General features: G+C 34.5%; 1 protein-coding gene across 2 annotated transcripts in view; it reads right to left on the bottom strand.

Moving 5' to 3' along the window:
* Positions 1–5786: 5786 nt before the first annotated feature.
* The window catches only part of nAChRbeta1 (nicotinic acetylcholine receptor beta1), a 373117-nt gene continuing 361900 nt past the window's right edge, over positions 5787–17003 (bottom strand). For both annotated transcript variants that reach the window (XM_083130650.1, XM_083130648.1), the window contains exon 7: positions 5787–9883. In XM_083130650.1, coding sequence (XP_082986776.1) covers positions 9719–9883 — 165 coding nt within the window. In that variant the 3' untranslated portion in view covers positions 5787–9718. The remainder of the gene's footprint in view (positions 9884–17003) is intronic.

Genomic DNA, 17003 nt, shown 5'->3' with positions numbered 1-17003 from the left:
GTGATTAGTTTTTACCCTTCTGACTTTGTACACCATTAGAATCTCTAGGTAGGCCTTATTGGGTTCAGGTACCTTACAATAAATAAGAATTGTTGCGTAAACCAGCTAAGATTTTCAGGACACGCCACTGTTGTGGAGATATAGTCTTAGTATTCACTGAGGTTTTTGTACCAAAATTGCGGTACAAAATTGACGGGTGAAAAATATTCCATCAGCATATTCATTCACTTTGATTTACACAAGTCCAGGTACCAAAAGTCGAAACTAAACAATAACCTATACTTCAATATCTGCTCAATTCAATGTAAAAGAAAAGTTAATTAAAATATCGATTGCCAACTTATCTACCGTTGGCACAACAAAATGAATGAATATGCTTGTGGACAAATTGAATTGCACACATCCTTGTGGTAAATTGGTCCAGAAGGATTTTTCATTGGTTTAGTCGCACAAACTCGTATATTCATCATTGTACAAACCTCAAATGCACACACTTAAAATGTTCAATCATTGTACAGTCAGCTTTAGAGATAATGCTGGGCAAAATCTCCTATATTTTGAAGTTATTATTCTCTTTCAACATAGTGCTTCAATCCCTGTGTACTTACCAAATGGATGATATTCAGTGAACAACTTTCTCCACAATTTATGGCTCCATATTTCGGGCAAAGAGATCAGATCCTGCGTTGAAAACATGCCACGTAAAAGTGTTTCAAGGTATGATTATCGTGATCATATGAAGAATGTGTACTTTTTGACTTTTCCGAAACCCTACAGAAACCGTGAAAAGTGTGCAAAGTGGTGAAAATGCAAATTTTCTCGCTGTAAGAAGGCTTCTCATACGCGTTGCTTAACACACACAAAACTGTTTGACTTATTTGTCCCCCAGAATACACTGCGTGATAACGTCGAGTTGAATATCATCCATTTCACCTGTGCCAAACTATAGTTCCCATTGGTATTACAGTACATACGTTACATCAATCCAGGTTTGAACCTCAGTACAAAATTGATATTGTTATTGCTTTTTATTCATAAAAAAAATTGCAATCCTTCAATTTTCTGTGATAAAATATTGAGTGTTTGCTCCGTTATAGTTAAACACATTATGTATGTGTATATACATATATAAGAGTGTATGTGGAAAGGATTTAGACAAACACACCGACATTTTGTAACTGTATCAATAGTAAAAGTGTATATTAAAGGTTTTCTGTTATTTAACTAACTTTGAAATTATGTTTCTTTTAGATATTATTGTCTTGTTGAATATCCATCCAGATTTAGACAAGCGAGGTGTTATTTTTGAAAGAATGCAGAAAACGTAAACAATAATTTACATATTAAAATAAGACGATAGGATTAAATTTGATAATTTGGAATCAGAATACTGATGAACCTGAATTCTATATTATATGTATGCAAAAAAATAAATTTAGAAAGTGTAAAGTGTTTCTACCTTTTGGATATGTATTGTTTGTGAATTTTACACATACTTGGTAATAATATTCGATTCACCATTAAAACAAAACAGAAGCTAATTATTTTTGTTAGTTTATTTTTAAAAAGAACATCACGTTTAGTTTTACATCATTTGTGCCATTAATGTTTACTGAAGAATGTCCTAAGCATGCCACATGTTTTAAACTCATTTTACGTCTTTACTCACCGTGTCCTTATTTTAAAGAACGAGAATAAAGTATTATACGAACTGCACTACACTTCCATCGTATGTCTTCCCCCCATTCTTGTCGTTTATATTTTATATTCGGATTCGAAGTAAATGATAAAGATATAAGTTGAAATTAACAAAATAACGGATTTGCATTCTCTGTGATTAATCTCCTAAAAATATTAAATCAACATGAAATCACAGATTCAAGTTTTATTTAATCATATTTGCCTCACAGTTCAAACAGCTAGCTGTCTATTTGGTGTAGGAAGAAAACTGAAAGAGATATTTCTATTAGTGCTTGCATTCTATATTTTTGATTGAAATGTCCTGAAACATAGGAGTAACAAGGTTGCTACTTTCAAAAATGATACCAAGGAGCCCGCCAGCTAAGGTACTGTAAATACAAGTAGAATGGAAAAGAAGTGTATTAAACTGTAGCTTACTTAAATTTCATGTAAAGTATGAGAGGAATAACTTATATACAATTAAATAAATTATAATATAAAACTGGATTTTGATAATTTGCAAACTAGATTATTTAAGAAAACTCTATAAGCAACATAATACCTTAATGTATAATTTACAGAATATTAAATTAATTAAATTAGATGTACATATTGTTTTGAAAGGTTTGTATTCAAAATTCTTTGTATTGAAAGATGAGAAAGATAGCAACCCGAAGACGAACGAGAAAGGAAGAAATTATAAAAAATATATTTTTGAGACAATTAAATATAAGGTGTTACATGACTGGATGCAAGCAATACGTATTTATAAGAAAGTATTCTAATGTAAAAATATTAATAACATATCGTTTAATAGGGTTTCCAATGAAAGGAAAGTAAACTTACATTCATTAAAGTGTTGAAATATGTTAGGATCAGGCACGTATCCAGAGGGGGGGCTTAGGGGGCTCGAGCCCCCCCCGAAAGTTTTAGGTTTACACTAGATAAAATGAGGTTTTTGGTTCCTTGTGGTGTGAAATAAAATAATGTGACAATAATTTAAGAAAAGAAATAATTATCGAGGCAAGACGGAGAATGTTCCGTAACCCTGTTATTGATAAAAGCACGTATCCAAGATGGGGCACAGGGGGCTCGACCCTTTCCCCAAGAAATGTTTCAGTTTACGTTAGATAAAATTAGGTTTTTGGCTTCTTAAATAATGTGAAAATAATGTAAGGAGAGAGATAATTATCGAGGCAAGACGGAGCATGTTTTATACCCCTGTTATTATTAATAGCACGTAGCCAAGGTGGGGATGAGGTGGCTCGAGCCCCCCCCCCCCCCCTCAGGAAATTTTTAAATTTACTCTAGATAAAATTAAATTTTTGGCGTCTTGAATAATGTGAAGATAATAATTATCGAGACAAGACGGAGAGTGTTCTATAACCCTATTATTGTCAATAGCACGTATCCAAGGTGGGAATCAGGAGGCTTGAGCCCCCTTCAGGATTTTTTTTCTGTTTACACTAGATAAAATTAGGATTTTGGCTTCTTGAATAATGTCATGATAATTTGAGAGAAATAATTATCGAGACAATATGGAGAATGTTCTATAACCCTGTTATTGTTAATAGCACGTATCCAAGCTGGGGTTTGTGGCTCGAGCCCCCCCAGGATTTTTTTTATTTTACACTAGATAAAATTAGGTTTTTGGCTTTTTGAATAATGTGACGATGATTTAAGGAGATAGAAAGTATAGAGGCAAGACGGAGAATGTTCTATAACCCTGTTGTTGATAATATTGCACGTACACTTTTCTTGCGCTTTCGGTGTTGTCTCAGCGCACTTGAGGACTATGTAGAGACTTGTCAGCATTTGGAAGCTGCACAACAAAGGTAGCGCCACACGTAGGGCGATTCGTTGTAATTTCTAATCTCTGGAAGGCGGGAGAGGGTACGTTCTTGAATGAGAGAAGGAGTCAACTACTGGCAATATTAACGAATCGTTTTATCTGCGGAACGTTCTACAATATAATGAGGATATAAATACGCGGATTCAATTTTTCGATTGATCTGTACAAAGAATCGGTTAATGAGATTTCAGAGGTAAGTGTGACAATTCGTACAGTCGATTGGTGATCAGATCAGTCAGCGTCCTCTGATTGCTTTATAAGATATAGTGATTCGAAAATGAAGACATTGACGACAGCAGAACTTCCGGGCCTCAGTGTGGTGCTAGTTCGGTTCGAGGGCCGAAGAGATCAATGTCTCTCTCTCTCTTTCTCTTCTCTCAAGTGAATATTTAATCAGTACCGGATATTAAAACAGAAACAAACTGCATAGATCAACTGAAAATCAAAGTTTTGAGTGATGATTTAGTTTTGCCAGAACTAAATTTCGTATATGCAGTCTGAGAATTTCATGATATAAAAAAATACTTTTGTTTAAGCCTACTGGGTTCGAAACACATTCAAACACTTAACTATCATAAAGAGACAGCCGAAAATTTTATGAATATCGAGAAGAGAAAGCAGGAAGATGTTGCATATGTAGACATTTTAGGCGGAAATTGCAGGCTCTACCAGGATCCAAATCAAGAGTTCTACCAACTGAGCCACCTAGTCATCCTTTACTTCAACCGATTTTTCGTTGAAATGTCTACATAGTACATGTCCTGTGTATATCAAATCATAAGGTGTTGCCTGTATAGTGAACAAGCACAGAAAATATAGGAGAGAGAAGAAAACTGAGGAGCATTATCACCGGTTGAGGATAATTTTTTCTGTAGTCAACAAGAGCTACTACTTCGAGGTGACAATGACAGTGGCCTAATAAGGGAGATTTCACACCGTGTCGCCTGAAGATTAGGTTTGTGCGGCCTTTTGTGTCGCTACGGTGTGAAACGTTGCTGTTGATTGGCACATTCCAAGTTACATGTATCGCGTGTCCCTTCGGTCTGAAACCTTCCTAAGTCTTGAAAATCCAAGTCACAAGGATGGAAAATAAGGGCCTTGTTAAGGTTAGGTGTGAAGGCAGGCAGACGACAGCACCCTAAAGGATCATATTCAAACCTGCAGGAAGAACGCATCTCCAATACGATGATAAAAACTTCTGGTGAGTTCATTTTAAAAAAATTGTCCGAGATAAAGAGAAGCGTGCCCAGGATTTTCGGAAGGGAGAGGGGTTACGCATACTATTTTTGGTGGTCAGTCCTGATTTTGCCATTTTTCCCTGTCTTTGACGTTCCTTTTTTTTTTAAAAAAAAAAAAGGGAATACTGGGTCAAATGGGGTTATTACCTCACCAACCCTCCCTTGGGCACGTCACTGGAGATAAATGAGTAAGCATTTGATCATACTCATACTGGGAGTCGAAGCATTAGATGTGTTGGGAACGGAAGGGTTTTTCACTGTGCATTAATTGTTTCGTGATCCACCTGTATTCGAGAAGACTTCCTTTGTTTCGTGCCGATATATAACAAGACAGCGGAAGCTGTGACAGGCAAAGCTGTGACAGGCATTTTTGAACACTTGTGAGTGCTAAGGCCTGAATCTGAACAATTTGGCGGGTTTCGGCTTTTATAAGAGCTGAAAAAATGGGAGGACAAGACACGTTAGTGGTGTTCAGGCTCGAATCAGAGAGTAATATTCGAGAGCTGTCTGCGTCCAGTTCGCAACCCACAATTTGAATCTCACGTTGTCGAGTGGATTGTCCATCCCGTGCATGTGTAACAGCTTCGTAAACACACTCAAAGATACCATAGATGTTTTTATGCCTGATGAGAAGAAATAGACAAACACACATACTGAGATGGTTCCGGCACACATTATTAATGCATGGAAACAGAGGAGTCGAGTGGTAAAAAATGTTCCGATTTCAAGTTCTGATTAAAACGATAGCCTTACAGTGGCAACGATTTAAGGGATAGTTGCTCCCCATTTTTTATTTTTCTGCCTCAACATTATGGCCTCTTAATGTTAAGCCTTGGCTACCAAGAGAAAGTAAACTTTCCTTGCAACGCCCTCCGCACCCCCCCCCCCCCCCCGTTTTGGAACCCAATTGCCACCACTGGTCTTAAACATACAATTGTGAGGTTCTTACTATACCCCTTAAAAAAATGGTGTTGAGCCCCCCCCGAAAGGAATTCCTGGATACGTGCCTGGTTAGGATATATTCCCCAAGAAGTTGGAAGGGGGGTAGATACGATATTTATTAATATAAGTTAATAAATTCGTTCTGTGACATTTAAATTGAGTCCACACAATAACTAATAATAATAGAAAATAATGAAACAACTACAAACTAAACGAGTCACACAATGTTTCTTATTTCCTTTGTTAATTGAAATTAACAAACAATATAGATTTTTCATTTGCGAAAAAAGGAATGCTTACGTAAGACAGCCATTATTATTATTATTATTATTATTACACAAATGCTTGAAATAAAGAACATATTGTTTTGCAAATTATTAAGAGATTATTTGACGCAATACAATTCACACATAGCAACGAAACTCTAGTTTGTGTCCTTTTCTTGTTTATTCATTTTTGAGTTGTTTTTGTCATTGAGCACCGTTGCCTTTCATCTTAATTTTACTTGTATTATTATATGTACTGTTATTATTAAGCACATTTTATTACTTTTTGTTTATGTCTGTTTATAAACAATACAACAATCTGTTAGTACAGTCCAAGGGGGGCTGGTGTAGGTTCACCTACAATGCATGCATTGTCTTGTATGGCAGTCTTTCATTCACAATTTTGAAAAAAAAAACAACAAAGAAATCTCTACGTTTTTTCACATTATCAAAAAATTCACCACACTAAGAGGATCATCAACTAGCGTGTATATGTATAATATTTAGATATATATATTTATATATACAGTACATATGTTCCTGTGTGTGTTTTCTGTGTGTGTGTGTGTGTCTGTAAGTGCGTGCGTGCTGATAATATATATATATTATTTATGTATATTTTCTTCCTAGTGAAAATAGCCCTCGTTCACAGAGCTTACTCATGGAAGGCGTGTGGTGGTTGTGTCTGTCTATGAAAGGTGCGGTTTCGATTTTCTCTATTTCCCCATTAGTTTGTAGAGAAAAAATTAACATTTCAACAATCTGTACATAGTTATTATTTTTTTTTTACCCTTTAGTCTTTAGTGATCTTTTCCGTTGATTTTGTTCTGAACACTCATTCATGCACACTCAGAAAAAAAAGATGGTATCATAAACTTTTTTTTAAAACGTTCAACATTTTTTTCGTTTCGCTTGGAAGCACAGGTGTAAGCCATTGAATGCCCTTTTAAGTTCATTATAAATTACTCGTAATATGTTTGTTTTTTTAAAAAAGGGCAATGTATGATTACATATGGGTTTCTATATGTTTTTGCATGTATTTTTTGTTTCATCTTATCTAAATCGTTGTATTTAAAATGCACTTTTTCCTGTATCAATAACTTGCTTCTTAATAATTGTGCATTGAGAGGTTTGTATATATATATATATTTGCCACGTTTATTTCTCTTGAATCCAACTCATAGTATTTAAAAACGTTCAGTTACTTATTATCATTGATAATAAGTACATCACAAAGAAGAACATACTGAGAATTCTGTCAAAGTAATATGTGAAATAATACCTGAATTTAATATATGAATAACTCTGAATTAATTGAGTTTAAAAATTATTAGGAAAGACATTACAAACGCTTTAAATAATAATTATTATTTTACTGTGTTACCTATTCTGCATTTAAATTGTAATATTTCTTTTAGTACATTTAAATATATTACTTGCGGTAAGTCTGTTTATGAAATAATCAACAGTTCGTATTTTTGCTGGTATGCACTGGTAACATGTACTTTATTTCCTGAAAAAAACACCTTTCGTCACTTGAATACGTAGTATTGTTATTTTTAAGTAAGTTTATTTGTTAAACGATATCTCGGCATATAGTGCAAGTTTGAAGTACCGAGCATCACTAAAACTTATAAGAGGGTGGAAAAGAATATAATTATTTGCCGTTGTGGTCAGGTGTTTTTTTTTTTAATTATACGTTCTCTAGAGTTTTAGAGAACGCTATGTTGTAAGTTTTCCTAATATATATATATGCATGTGTGTAGCAGTCGTACAATCTGTATTATTTTCCCGTACCAGATATCTTTGCAGTGTGGACGGATATGAATTTTATATATATATATGTATACAAAATGTAGACAATTTTTTTATGCTTAAAAATCTCCACCATTGGCAGTTACAAAATGAAAAATTGCAGGAAAAAATAGAAAAACAATTAAATAAAATCAAAATTCATTATTCTTTTCATAAAGGTAATTCTTCTTTGTTCTTGAGTGGAATTATAGCTAAGATATATGTATATATATATCTGGGGCGATATAAACAATACCCTAATACCATTCTTACTTTCTTCAATTCTACTACGTGCAGTGAAGTAAGAAATACTTCATAATTTGCATATAACAAATAACATTATTCTTTTATCATCTTTCAATTGTTTGAGGATATACAAGATAGGTAACAATTGAGCTTTGACTTCAAATATTTCGTTACGGTTTATCTCTCATTTTTTTAAAACCATATCATGCATTCATACGACAGTAATACGGCTGAAAATGAAATATATTACCTACTGCTTGAGTTCTAGTTGACGGGTCTCTACAAAGTATTGTTCTTTTCAAAAAGGATTTTTTCGAAATGAAAAAGAAAAAAAAATCCGTGTTTCTCCTCTCCCCCATGTGATTTGTCTTTCCTTTAACTTGATCTATAGTGTGGTAGGTTTGGTTTGGAATCATGCTCGTGGGGGTTGGGGGTTTATGGGGGTGCAAAGATTAAACTCTTTGTCTCAAAAGAAAGAAGAAAAGATCGAGGAATATTTGCAAGGTGGGTTGTCTAATTGGAAAGGGGGTGTGTTAAGTATTGAGGTAAATTTGTTTTGAACATTGTCCAAATCCGAGAACAACACGAGATTCTATGACATGAAGAAGAAAGAAAAAATCACGCTCCCTCGTATTTTGAATGAGCACGAGTCAGGTGTGTTTTGTGTTTTTTATATATATAATAATATATATATATATATAAGTAATACCGTCTAGTTTTTTTTGTACCAATGTATACAGACCAAGGGTTTTTCTCAGGGACTTTTTTGTTATAACGTGAAGCGACTAATATGCCTACCATGGTGTAATCTAAGCATCTATAATTAATGCAATCACGAATAAACTATGGCGAAGGATAGAGTCCACATTTCCTTCTGAAGAACAATCCTAGATACACACTTACAATTATAGATCCTATTGCAGCAAGTTTGGAGGAATTATTTAACAGTTTAACATGTTATTCGTCCTCCTGTTAATCACAGAAGGCTAATTAATTATGTATCATTACATTCTCCCCCCTTTGCCCCCAAAAAACAAGAAAGTTTAATATATATATGTATATACGTAATTTTGAGCACACGATTTTTTCTCTTAAAATATTGTTTTGTTTATGTCAGAAATGTCTTGTGTAAAATTCAACTGTTCATTCTTTCATTTTACCACATCGTCCCCACCTTTCACTAAACTAAACGTTATTTCTTCCTCAGAAACACTCATTCGAAATGTGAGATCAGAAAAAAAATCCTTTTTCTCTTTTTCAAGACCAAATAACTTACTATGGGTTTAAAAAAAAAAAAACATTGTATACTGACTGATCAGTGTCTGAATTATGTTTTCACACGCATCACTATCAACAACAATTTACTTGAAAAGAGAAACAGGAAAAAAAATCATTGTTAGAAGAAGAAAATCGATTTGTCTTCAGACTTGGCGTTTCTCTTCAGTGCGACATCTCTTGAGCTTTTGCGGAACTATCCAGAACTCCAAGCACAGCGAACGTCCTGCTGCTTCAGAATCTTGCCACAAGAGGCCAACAGTGCATGGACTTGTGGTAGGAGCTCCTGCTCGTAGTTACAGGAACAACCACAAGAGAGCAGCACCACAATCAATAACCTCCGTTGCTGCAACGTCGGTGTTCCAGCTAAGGAGGAGCGGTCTAAATAGAAAATTGTTGGCTTCACTGCTCCCCCAACGATAGCCTCATTTTCCTCTATAAATTTCTATTATTCTGTCCTGGTCCACATACTCAAATATATGCGGAGCGTCCATCAATATTCCTACGGTGCCTGCAGTTGTTACTATGAAAAAGATATATAATTGTAGCCTATCTATGACCATGGCTACATATTTCCAATCTTCACGAATCTGAAAGAGAAAATACAGTGTCAAACTTCTTCTTTGATTTATATTTTTATCAAAAGTTAATCATGGTATTGTTATTAATATAGAATCTACAATGTATAGTAACCTATACACACATTTATATATCTCTTAATTTGAACATTATCTTACATATAAATCGATCTTTGATTGTTTCACAAGCTCGACCAATTCATATACACACCTCGATAGGTAAATGAAATGTAATTGTTTCTGCAAACACTTTGATAAGAATTAATCTTAAAGTAAAGCAAGTCTTGAGAAATATAATATTTGTAATGTGTTCAAAATTACATTTTAATTCTTAGTATTGAATGTCGAATGTCTCATTGTTGTAAAACATTTTTCTCGCATTTTCTATGTTTCGTAACTAAATGCACAGTCAGAGGCAATAAATATGGGACATCTAGATCCCGAAATTCTCGCTTCGCTGCAAAGCGTTATGTGTGTTGCTTAAATCTACTTTTAATGGCAACTTCTACCACCGCCGTAGAGTTAGGCAACACGCATAACGCCTTGCAGGAAAGGGAGTAATTCAGGATCTACCCGTCCCATTTTCTTTGCCGGTCACTGTACATTTAGAATTACGAAACTTAAAAATTGCGAGGAAAATGTTTTACAGCAAAGAAACATTCCAGTATTTTGAATATAAATAATTAAATATTACACCGTAATGGACGCCCACAAGATTTTTTCACAAGGCGGCGGGGGTGGGGGGCCACTGGTGGCAGAAGACCCATACAGAAGCGCAGTTGCGAACACACACACACACACGTTGATACTTCAATTGATTTATTGAATTGTCGCCTTAAGTCTACTTTATGCACAGATAGGCTAATCGGGACTGGAACAAATGTGCAATGTGCCACCAGGTAGAACTTGATACACCCATGTACATGATATTTCATGTAAACTGAACTAGTGGTTCTGCAGATTTCATGACTAGATACAATAAACGGATTATAAACAGCATTTGGAGGAAAACAACTATTTCATTACAAAAATGAAATATGACAAATGCACGTATTAAACAAAAACTGCTCGACGCTGCGAAGTGATAAACACGAACATGGAGTTTGAAACATCCTGTGATGCCCAAGTACTAGAAATTATCAACTTACTTAAACTTCTGGCAACGCAATAACCTATAAATATTAGGCTATCCCATTTAAAAAATCCAAAGAGGGGGCAATATCCCTCCTTGCTCCACCATGTACACTGTATATTTTCGGAAATATGTAGGTTATTTACAATAATTTATTTATTGATATAAATAAATTATTAAATATTTTTATTTAATAATTAAACTGTCAAATAGATTTGATGTTTTGCAGGATTTAAATCATGATGAAAATATAAATGAAACAGACATAAATAAGAATTGGGAGCACATACGTAATACAATAGAATCAGCAGCTAAAGAAAGTAGAGGATACCATAAACCAAGAAAAAGTAAGCCATGGTTTGACAATGAATGTCATAATCTAATAGAAATAAGAAATCAGGCTAGACTTAGGTGGTTAAATAACTCTGATGATACAAATCTAAACAATTATAATAGAATAAAGCGAGAAGTTAACCGCACGTTTAGAAGTAAAAAAAGAGATTACTTGAAAAGCAAAATTAACGAAATTGAAACAAACAGCAAAAACAAAAATATCAGAGATTTATATAAAGGTATAAATGAATTTAGAAAGGGGTGGCAACCTAAAGTAAACTTGATAAAAGATAAAGACGGTGATTTTCTAGCTGACCCAAGCGATGTTCTAAATAGATGGAAGAACTACTTTAATGGCTTTTTAAATGTTCATGTAGGAGATAAAACAGAAGTAAATGAAGTACACACAGCAGAACCTTTAGTTCCAGAACCTAACTTGACTGAAGTTAAAGATGCTATTAAAACGCTAAAGAATAACAAAGCACCTGGCATTGATTTAATACCAGCTGAGTTAATTAAATATGGTGGAAATTCGTTAATATGTCAAATTCATTAATTAATTTGTTTAATATGGAATAAAGAAGAAATCCCTCAACAGTGGAAAGAATCCATAATTGTTCCTGTGTTTAAAAAAGGTGATAAAATGAACTGCAATAATTACCGTGGAATTTCTCTACTCTCAACAACATATAAAATATTATCTAACATTATTTTAACAAGACTAACCCAATATGCTAATGAAATTATAGGTGATTATCAATGTGGATTTAAACGTAACAGATCAAATACATATCAAATTTTTCACATTAGACAGACACTTGAAAAAAAGTAGGAATATAATCAAAATGTACATCAGCTATTCATTGATGTCAAAAAAGCATATGATTCCGTCAAAAGAGATAAATTATATAATATATTAGTAGAGTTTGGAATACCTAAGAAGCTTGTTAGTATGATAAAAGTATGCACCAGTGAAACAGAAAGTAAAATTCGTGTGGTATTAATGTGTCTGACAAATTTACAATTCATGATGGATTAAAACAAGGAGATGCATTATCTCCATTGCTCTTTAATTTTGACTTAGAATATGTTGTTAGGAAGTTAAAAGAAACTAAAGAAGGATTAAAATTAAATGGTATGACTCAGTTGTTAGCATATGCAGATGATGTAGACTTATTAGGGGATGATGTGAATACAATTAAGAATAATGCTAAAATATTTTTCAAAACTGCTAAAGAGATAGGTTTGTAAGTTAACAAAGAGAAAACTAAATATATGCTTACAGGCCGAAACCAAGTGTTAGGTAATAATCAAAATCTAATTATTGATAACAACTCGATTGAACCAGTTTCCAAATTCAAATACTTAGGAGTAATATTAACAAATGAAAATTATATTAAAGAGGAAATAAGAAGTAGGCTTAATTCAGGAAATGCATGTTACTTCTCTCTTCATAAACTTTTGTCTTCTCATTTAATATCTAAGAAACTAAAAGTTAAAATAAACTAAAACATTAATTTTGCCCGTAGTATTATAAGGGTGTGAAATTTGGTCCCTTACATTGAAAGAGGAACATAAATTGAGAGTATTTGAAAATTAGATCCTTAGGAAAATCTTTGGACCTAAAAAGGATGAGGAGACAGGTGAGTGGAGAAGGTTACATAATTTAGAACTACATAATTTGTATTCATGTCCAGATATTATTAGAATAATTAAATCAAGAAGACTTGGGTGGGCCATGTGGCACGAATGGGAGAGGAAAGAGGAGTTTACAGGATTCTTGTCGGGAAACCTGATGGTAAGAGACCTGCAGGAAGGCCAAGACGAAGATGGAGGGACAACGTCGAGATGGACCTAAGGGAAATCGGTAGGGATGGAAAAGAGTATATAGATCTTGCTCAAGATAGGGACAGATGGAAGGCCTGTGTTGCTGCAGCCATGAACCTTCGGGTTTAAGAAGGCTAGAGAATTCGTTAGTTATTTAATATTTTTAGGGTGTATAAGGAGGTCAAGGAAGGCGTAAGTTAGAGGTATATAACATAAGCATTTGCAAATTTCATATCCAAGTGATACTAAATATTTCTTGTTATCAGAAAGAGGTAATAACTATGATTCAAGTAAAATATAAATATATAGTTTGGGAGTACTTACAAGAAGAATGTTGGATGAAACGTCATGTATTTTATGTGTTCATATATTGTTACATATTAATAGTTTGAATATACATTGATATTACTTTAAAAATAAAAAAAATCCAACTTAAAACACTCTAACATCTTATTATACCATGATGATCTGAAATTATATAAAGTTATCAAAAATTTAGATGACAGAGACAAATTTCATGAAGGCATTAACTCAGTTTTAGTATAAGATAATGAAATGAACATCTATGAAGATTAAACTAATTGTGTTTTTCTCAAGAAAATTAAAGCCGTTAGAACTAATTATGTTTGAAAGTAGAATAGATCTTGGACAAAATTTTGGTGGTAAAATCAATTTTAAGCAACACCTACATGTAATAGTAATGGAGGAGGTAGGTAGGTATGATTTTAACAAGTGCAATCTTTCTTACAATCCATTCATATTGTTATATTCATTTTCTTTATTTCAATCTTTTGTAAAACATACGAAGAAGTATGGAATCCAGACACACTATACCTTAGGGATTTAATTAAAATTTCTTATTTAATTATATCATCAGTAACAGTAGCGGCGATTCGGCACCACAACTGATAGACAAAGCTTAGCATTAAGAGGCCATAGTGGGAGGGGGGGGGGCAAAAGTGACAAAACGTGTGTGGGAGCAACTGATCAGTAAGGTTCGTATTTTTATGTAACGTAAACATACGAAATATGGACATAACAGAGGCGACAACTTAAAATAATTTGGGGGGAGGGGGTGCACATGCTATATTGAAGAATATTTTTTACATGTAAATATACATAATTGTTGTCTCTCTACATGAATTTCGGGGGTCCGAAAGTGCCTTGCCCCTCAAGTTACTGCCTATTCAAATGGAAAGTCACTGAAAATATGTGAGTATATTGAATTGAGGAGTAATATTTTACTTGATTTTCGGTTATTACTTTTATTCGTATGCCAGTGTTTTAGATTTCTGGCAGTAAAAAGTAATTATGATAATTTAATATTTCAAAATTTCAAGAAGTTATTTATAAATAATGGCATTTTATCTTCTAAATTACATTGAAAGTCCATGATCGTGATAAAAAAAATGAAGTGGATAGAACAGTTTTGGGTAAAGTTGAGTAGTTTAATGTAGGCTTCATGCAAAGTATTTTAAGTTTGCTGCATGAAAGTATATTGACCACAAATAATCCATTGCGAAAGATTTCACTTAAAAAAATTGTGCTTCGGCATTGACCATATTTTCGATTTATGGCATACTTGCTAAAAATACCATGTTAGGAAATTTAAATATGCTAGAAAATGCATTTAAACGTCACGAAACAACAGAGAAGGAGCAAAAAGAAACATAAAAAGTGATAAAAGTTTCAACAAAAATGGCAAAAAATAATAAAAATTGGCCTCTTGAAAGCCAAAAATCCAGAAAATCCAAAAAATTGTAAAATTACATTTTTTTCTGGTTTTAAGTGAAGATGAACGACGTCTATCAGCTTTACTATTGTCTTCAAAGTCGAGAAAAAAATCATTAACTTCCGAGCCCTACCCCTACACATAAACAATAAAATAATTTGATCAAAAATAACTTAAATTCCCAACTCTTGACCGGTTTCAGGCGCCACTGTTGCCAAGGCATTAATTGTCAGATATCCAAACCAAAGGTTTCTAGTTTGAGTCCTGGCTTGGACATTTCTTTGTCATTGTCCTTATCCTTTAGTCCCCCGCCGTTCCATATGTGGAACAAAAAATGTATGTCCCTGTCAGCCGCGGTTGCATATATGGAACAAACAGCTTTAGATACAATTATCGAGGGTTTGCCACACTTATATTTGTATATTGAGGTTGAAACACTGACAGTTCGGTTCGGGAACATGTGTTTACGAAAATTCCAAATCCCCCCTCCTTTCTCGGAATATGTCACGTGTTTGGGCTCACACTTGACCGACACAACGAATGCTTGGTATTTACGATGTTGTTTTCCTCCAAGCTTCCAACGCTGTGATTTAGTACTGATAAGGCATACATTCTTCTTTGTGTTTACACCTGGTGATCCAGCCGAAAGTAGTAGCGGGGGGGTCAAGGAGAGGCTGGATTGGAAGAGGTTTAGCGGTGTAAGCTTTCTGTCGCCTCTATGTTAGAAATGCAATGAAGCCTGACGACAGCCAGAAGCCAGAATCATGAGTCTATCCAGAAGTATAGACAAAACAAAGGATTGCAAAGGCTCCCTCCCCTCCTCTGTTTAGGAAAGGCCTCGCCATAGATGTTCAGAGCAGTGGCTGTGAAAGATCGTGTTTTGTGCTTTCCGATTGTGTGCCCCCTGAGCTGTGTTGAACTTGTGTTGGGTAATTTTTTTGTGATATGTGCTTCTGATTTTTTTCGTTCGCACTTGCATCTTGTGTAGCTACTGTGAATCCATTTGTTCCCTGTTGACTCGGCTCTTTGTGGAAATATGTCCGGAAGGAAAGGATTATGCGTTAGGGAGATCGATGAGCTTTTATATGATACGGACAATGAATGTGAGAGCATGGGATCAGATGTTGATCAAGATGATGACTTTGATGATGATGTTGATGTGGGGGGGGGGATATCTGATTCTTCTTCGGATGAAAATGACTCTCCTCTCCCAACAGCATCATCATCGACGTCATCAAGTTCGTCAACCTGGGGCCCGCGCACCTCTCATGTTCATGGTCCAACTCCTTTACCTTTTACTGGCCTTTTACGTTTTGCCTTATTATTCAAATTGTATTGCACCCACGAACATGAATCAAGTTTCATTCTGTTACGGAAGGTCCATTCTTTAAAAAAGCAAAAGTTCCGGTTATCTCCCCAAAGTAGTTGGAGAAGAAGGGGCAAACTCCTAATTTTTATGTTTTTTCATTGAAATTCGGGGGATTCAGCCCCCGCCCTTAACCCCCCCGCGGTTGGGGCATCAAAATTTTACATAGTTGCATGCATCGATGTATTACCTGCAAAAGAAAAGTTATCCGAAGTAGATTGGTCCCATAGTGCCAGTTTTATTACGATTTTTCTCCATTATATATACGAATTCAAATTTCGCGCTCAAAGCCTCGGCGACACTGGGCTTACTTTCGTCAGACCGCGCGGCGAGGTGAATGACTTCTATCAGGTTTACTATTGTCTTCAAAGTCCAGATTTCTTTTTCATTAACTTCAGAGCCCTACACATAAGCAATAAAATAATTTGTCAAAAAAATAAGTTAAATGCCCAACTCTTGACCGGTTTCAGGCGCCACTGTTGCCAAGCCATTAATTGTCAGATATCCAAACCAAAGGTTTCTAGTTTGAGTCCTGGCTTGGACATTTCTTTGTGATTGTCCTTATATCAATTTTATCTCATCGATGCGATTATCAAAGAGCGCCAAAAAATCGACGCAACACAAGGAAAAACATAAACATGAAAAACATATCAACTGAATTAAACGTACAACTAAATCTTAAAATAAAAGTAAATGAATTTTTCTAACTTACCTATACAAGATACCTATTAACTGAGGAATT

The sequence above is a fragment of the Lepisma saccharinum genome, chromosome 11, assembly GCF_977018435.1.
Source record: "Lepisma saccharinum chromosome 11, izLepSacc3.1, whole genome shotgun sequence".
NCBI classification, from domain to species: domain Eukaryota; kingdom Metazoa; phylum Arthropoda; class Insecta; order Zygentoma; family Lepismatidae; genus Lepisma; species Lepisma saccharinum.
This window is presented reverse-complemented; position numbering and strand designations above follow the sequence as displayed.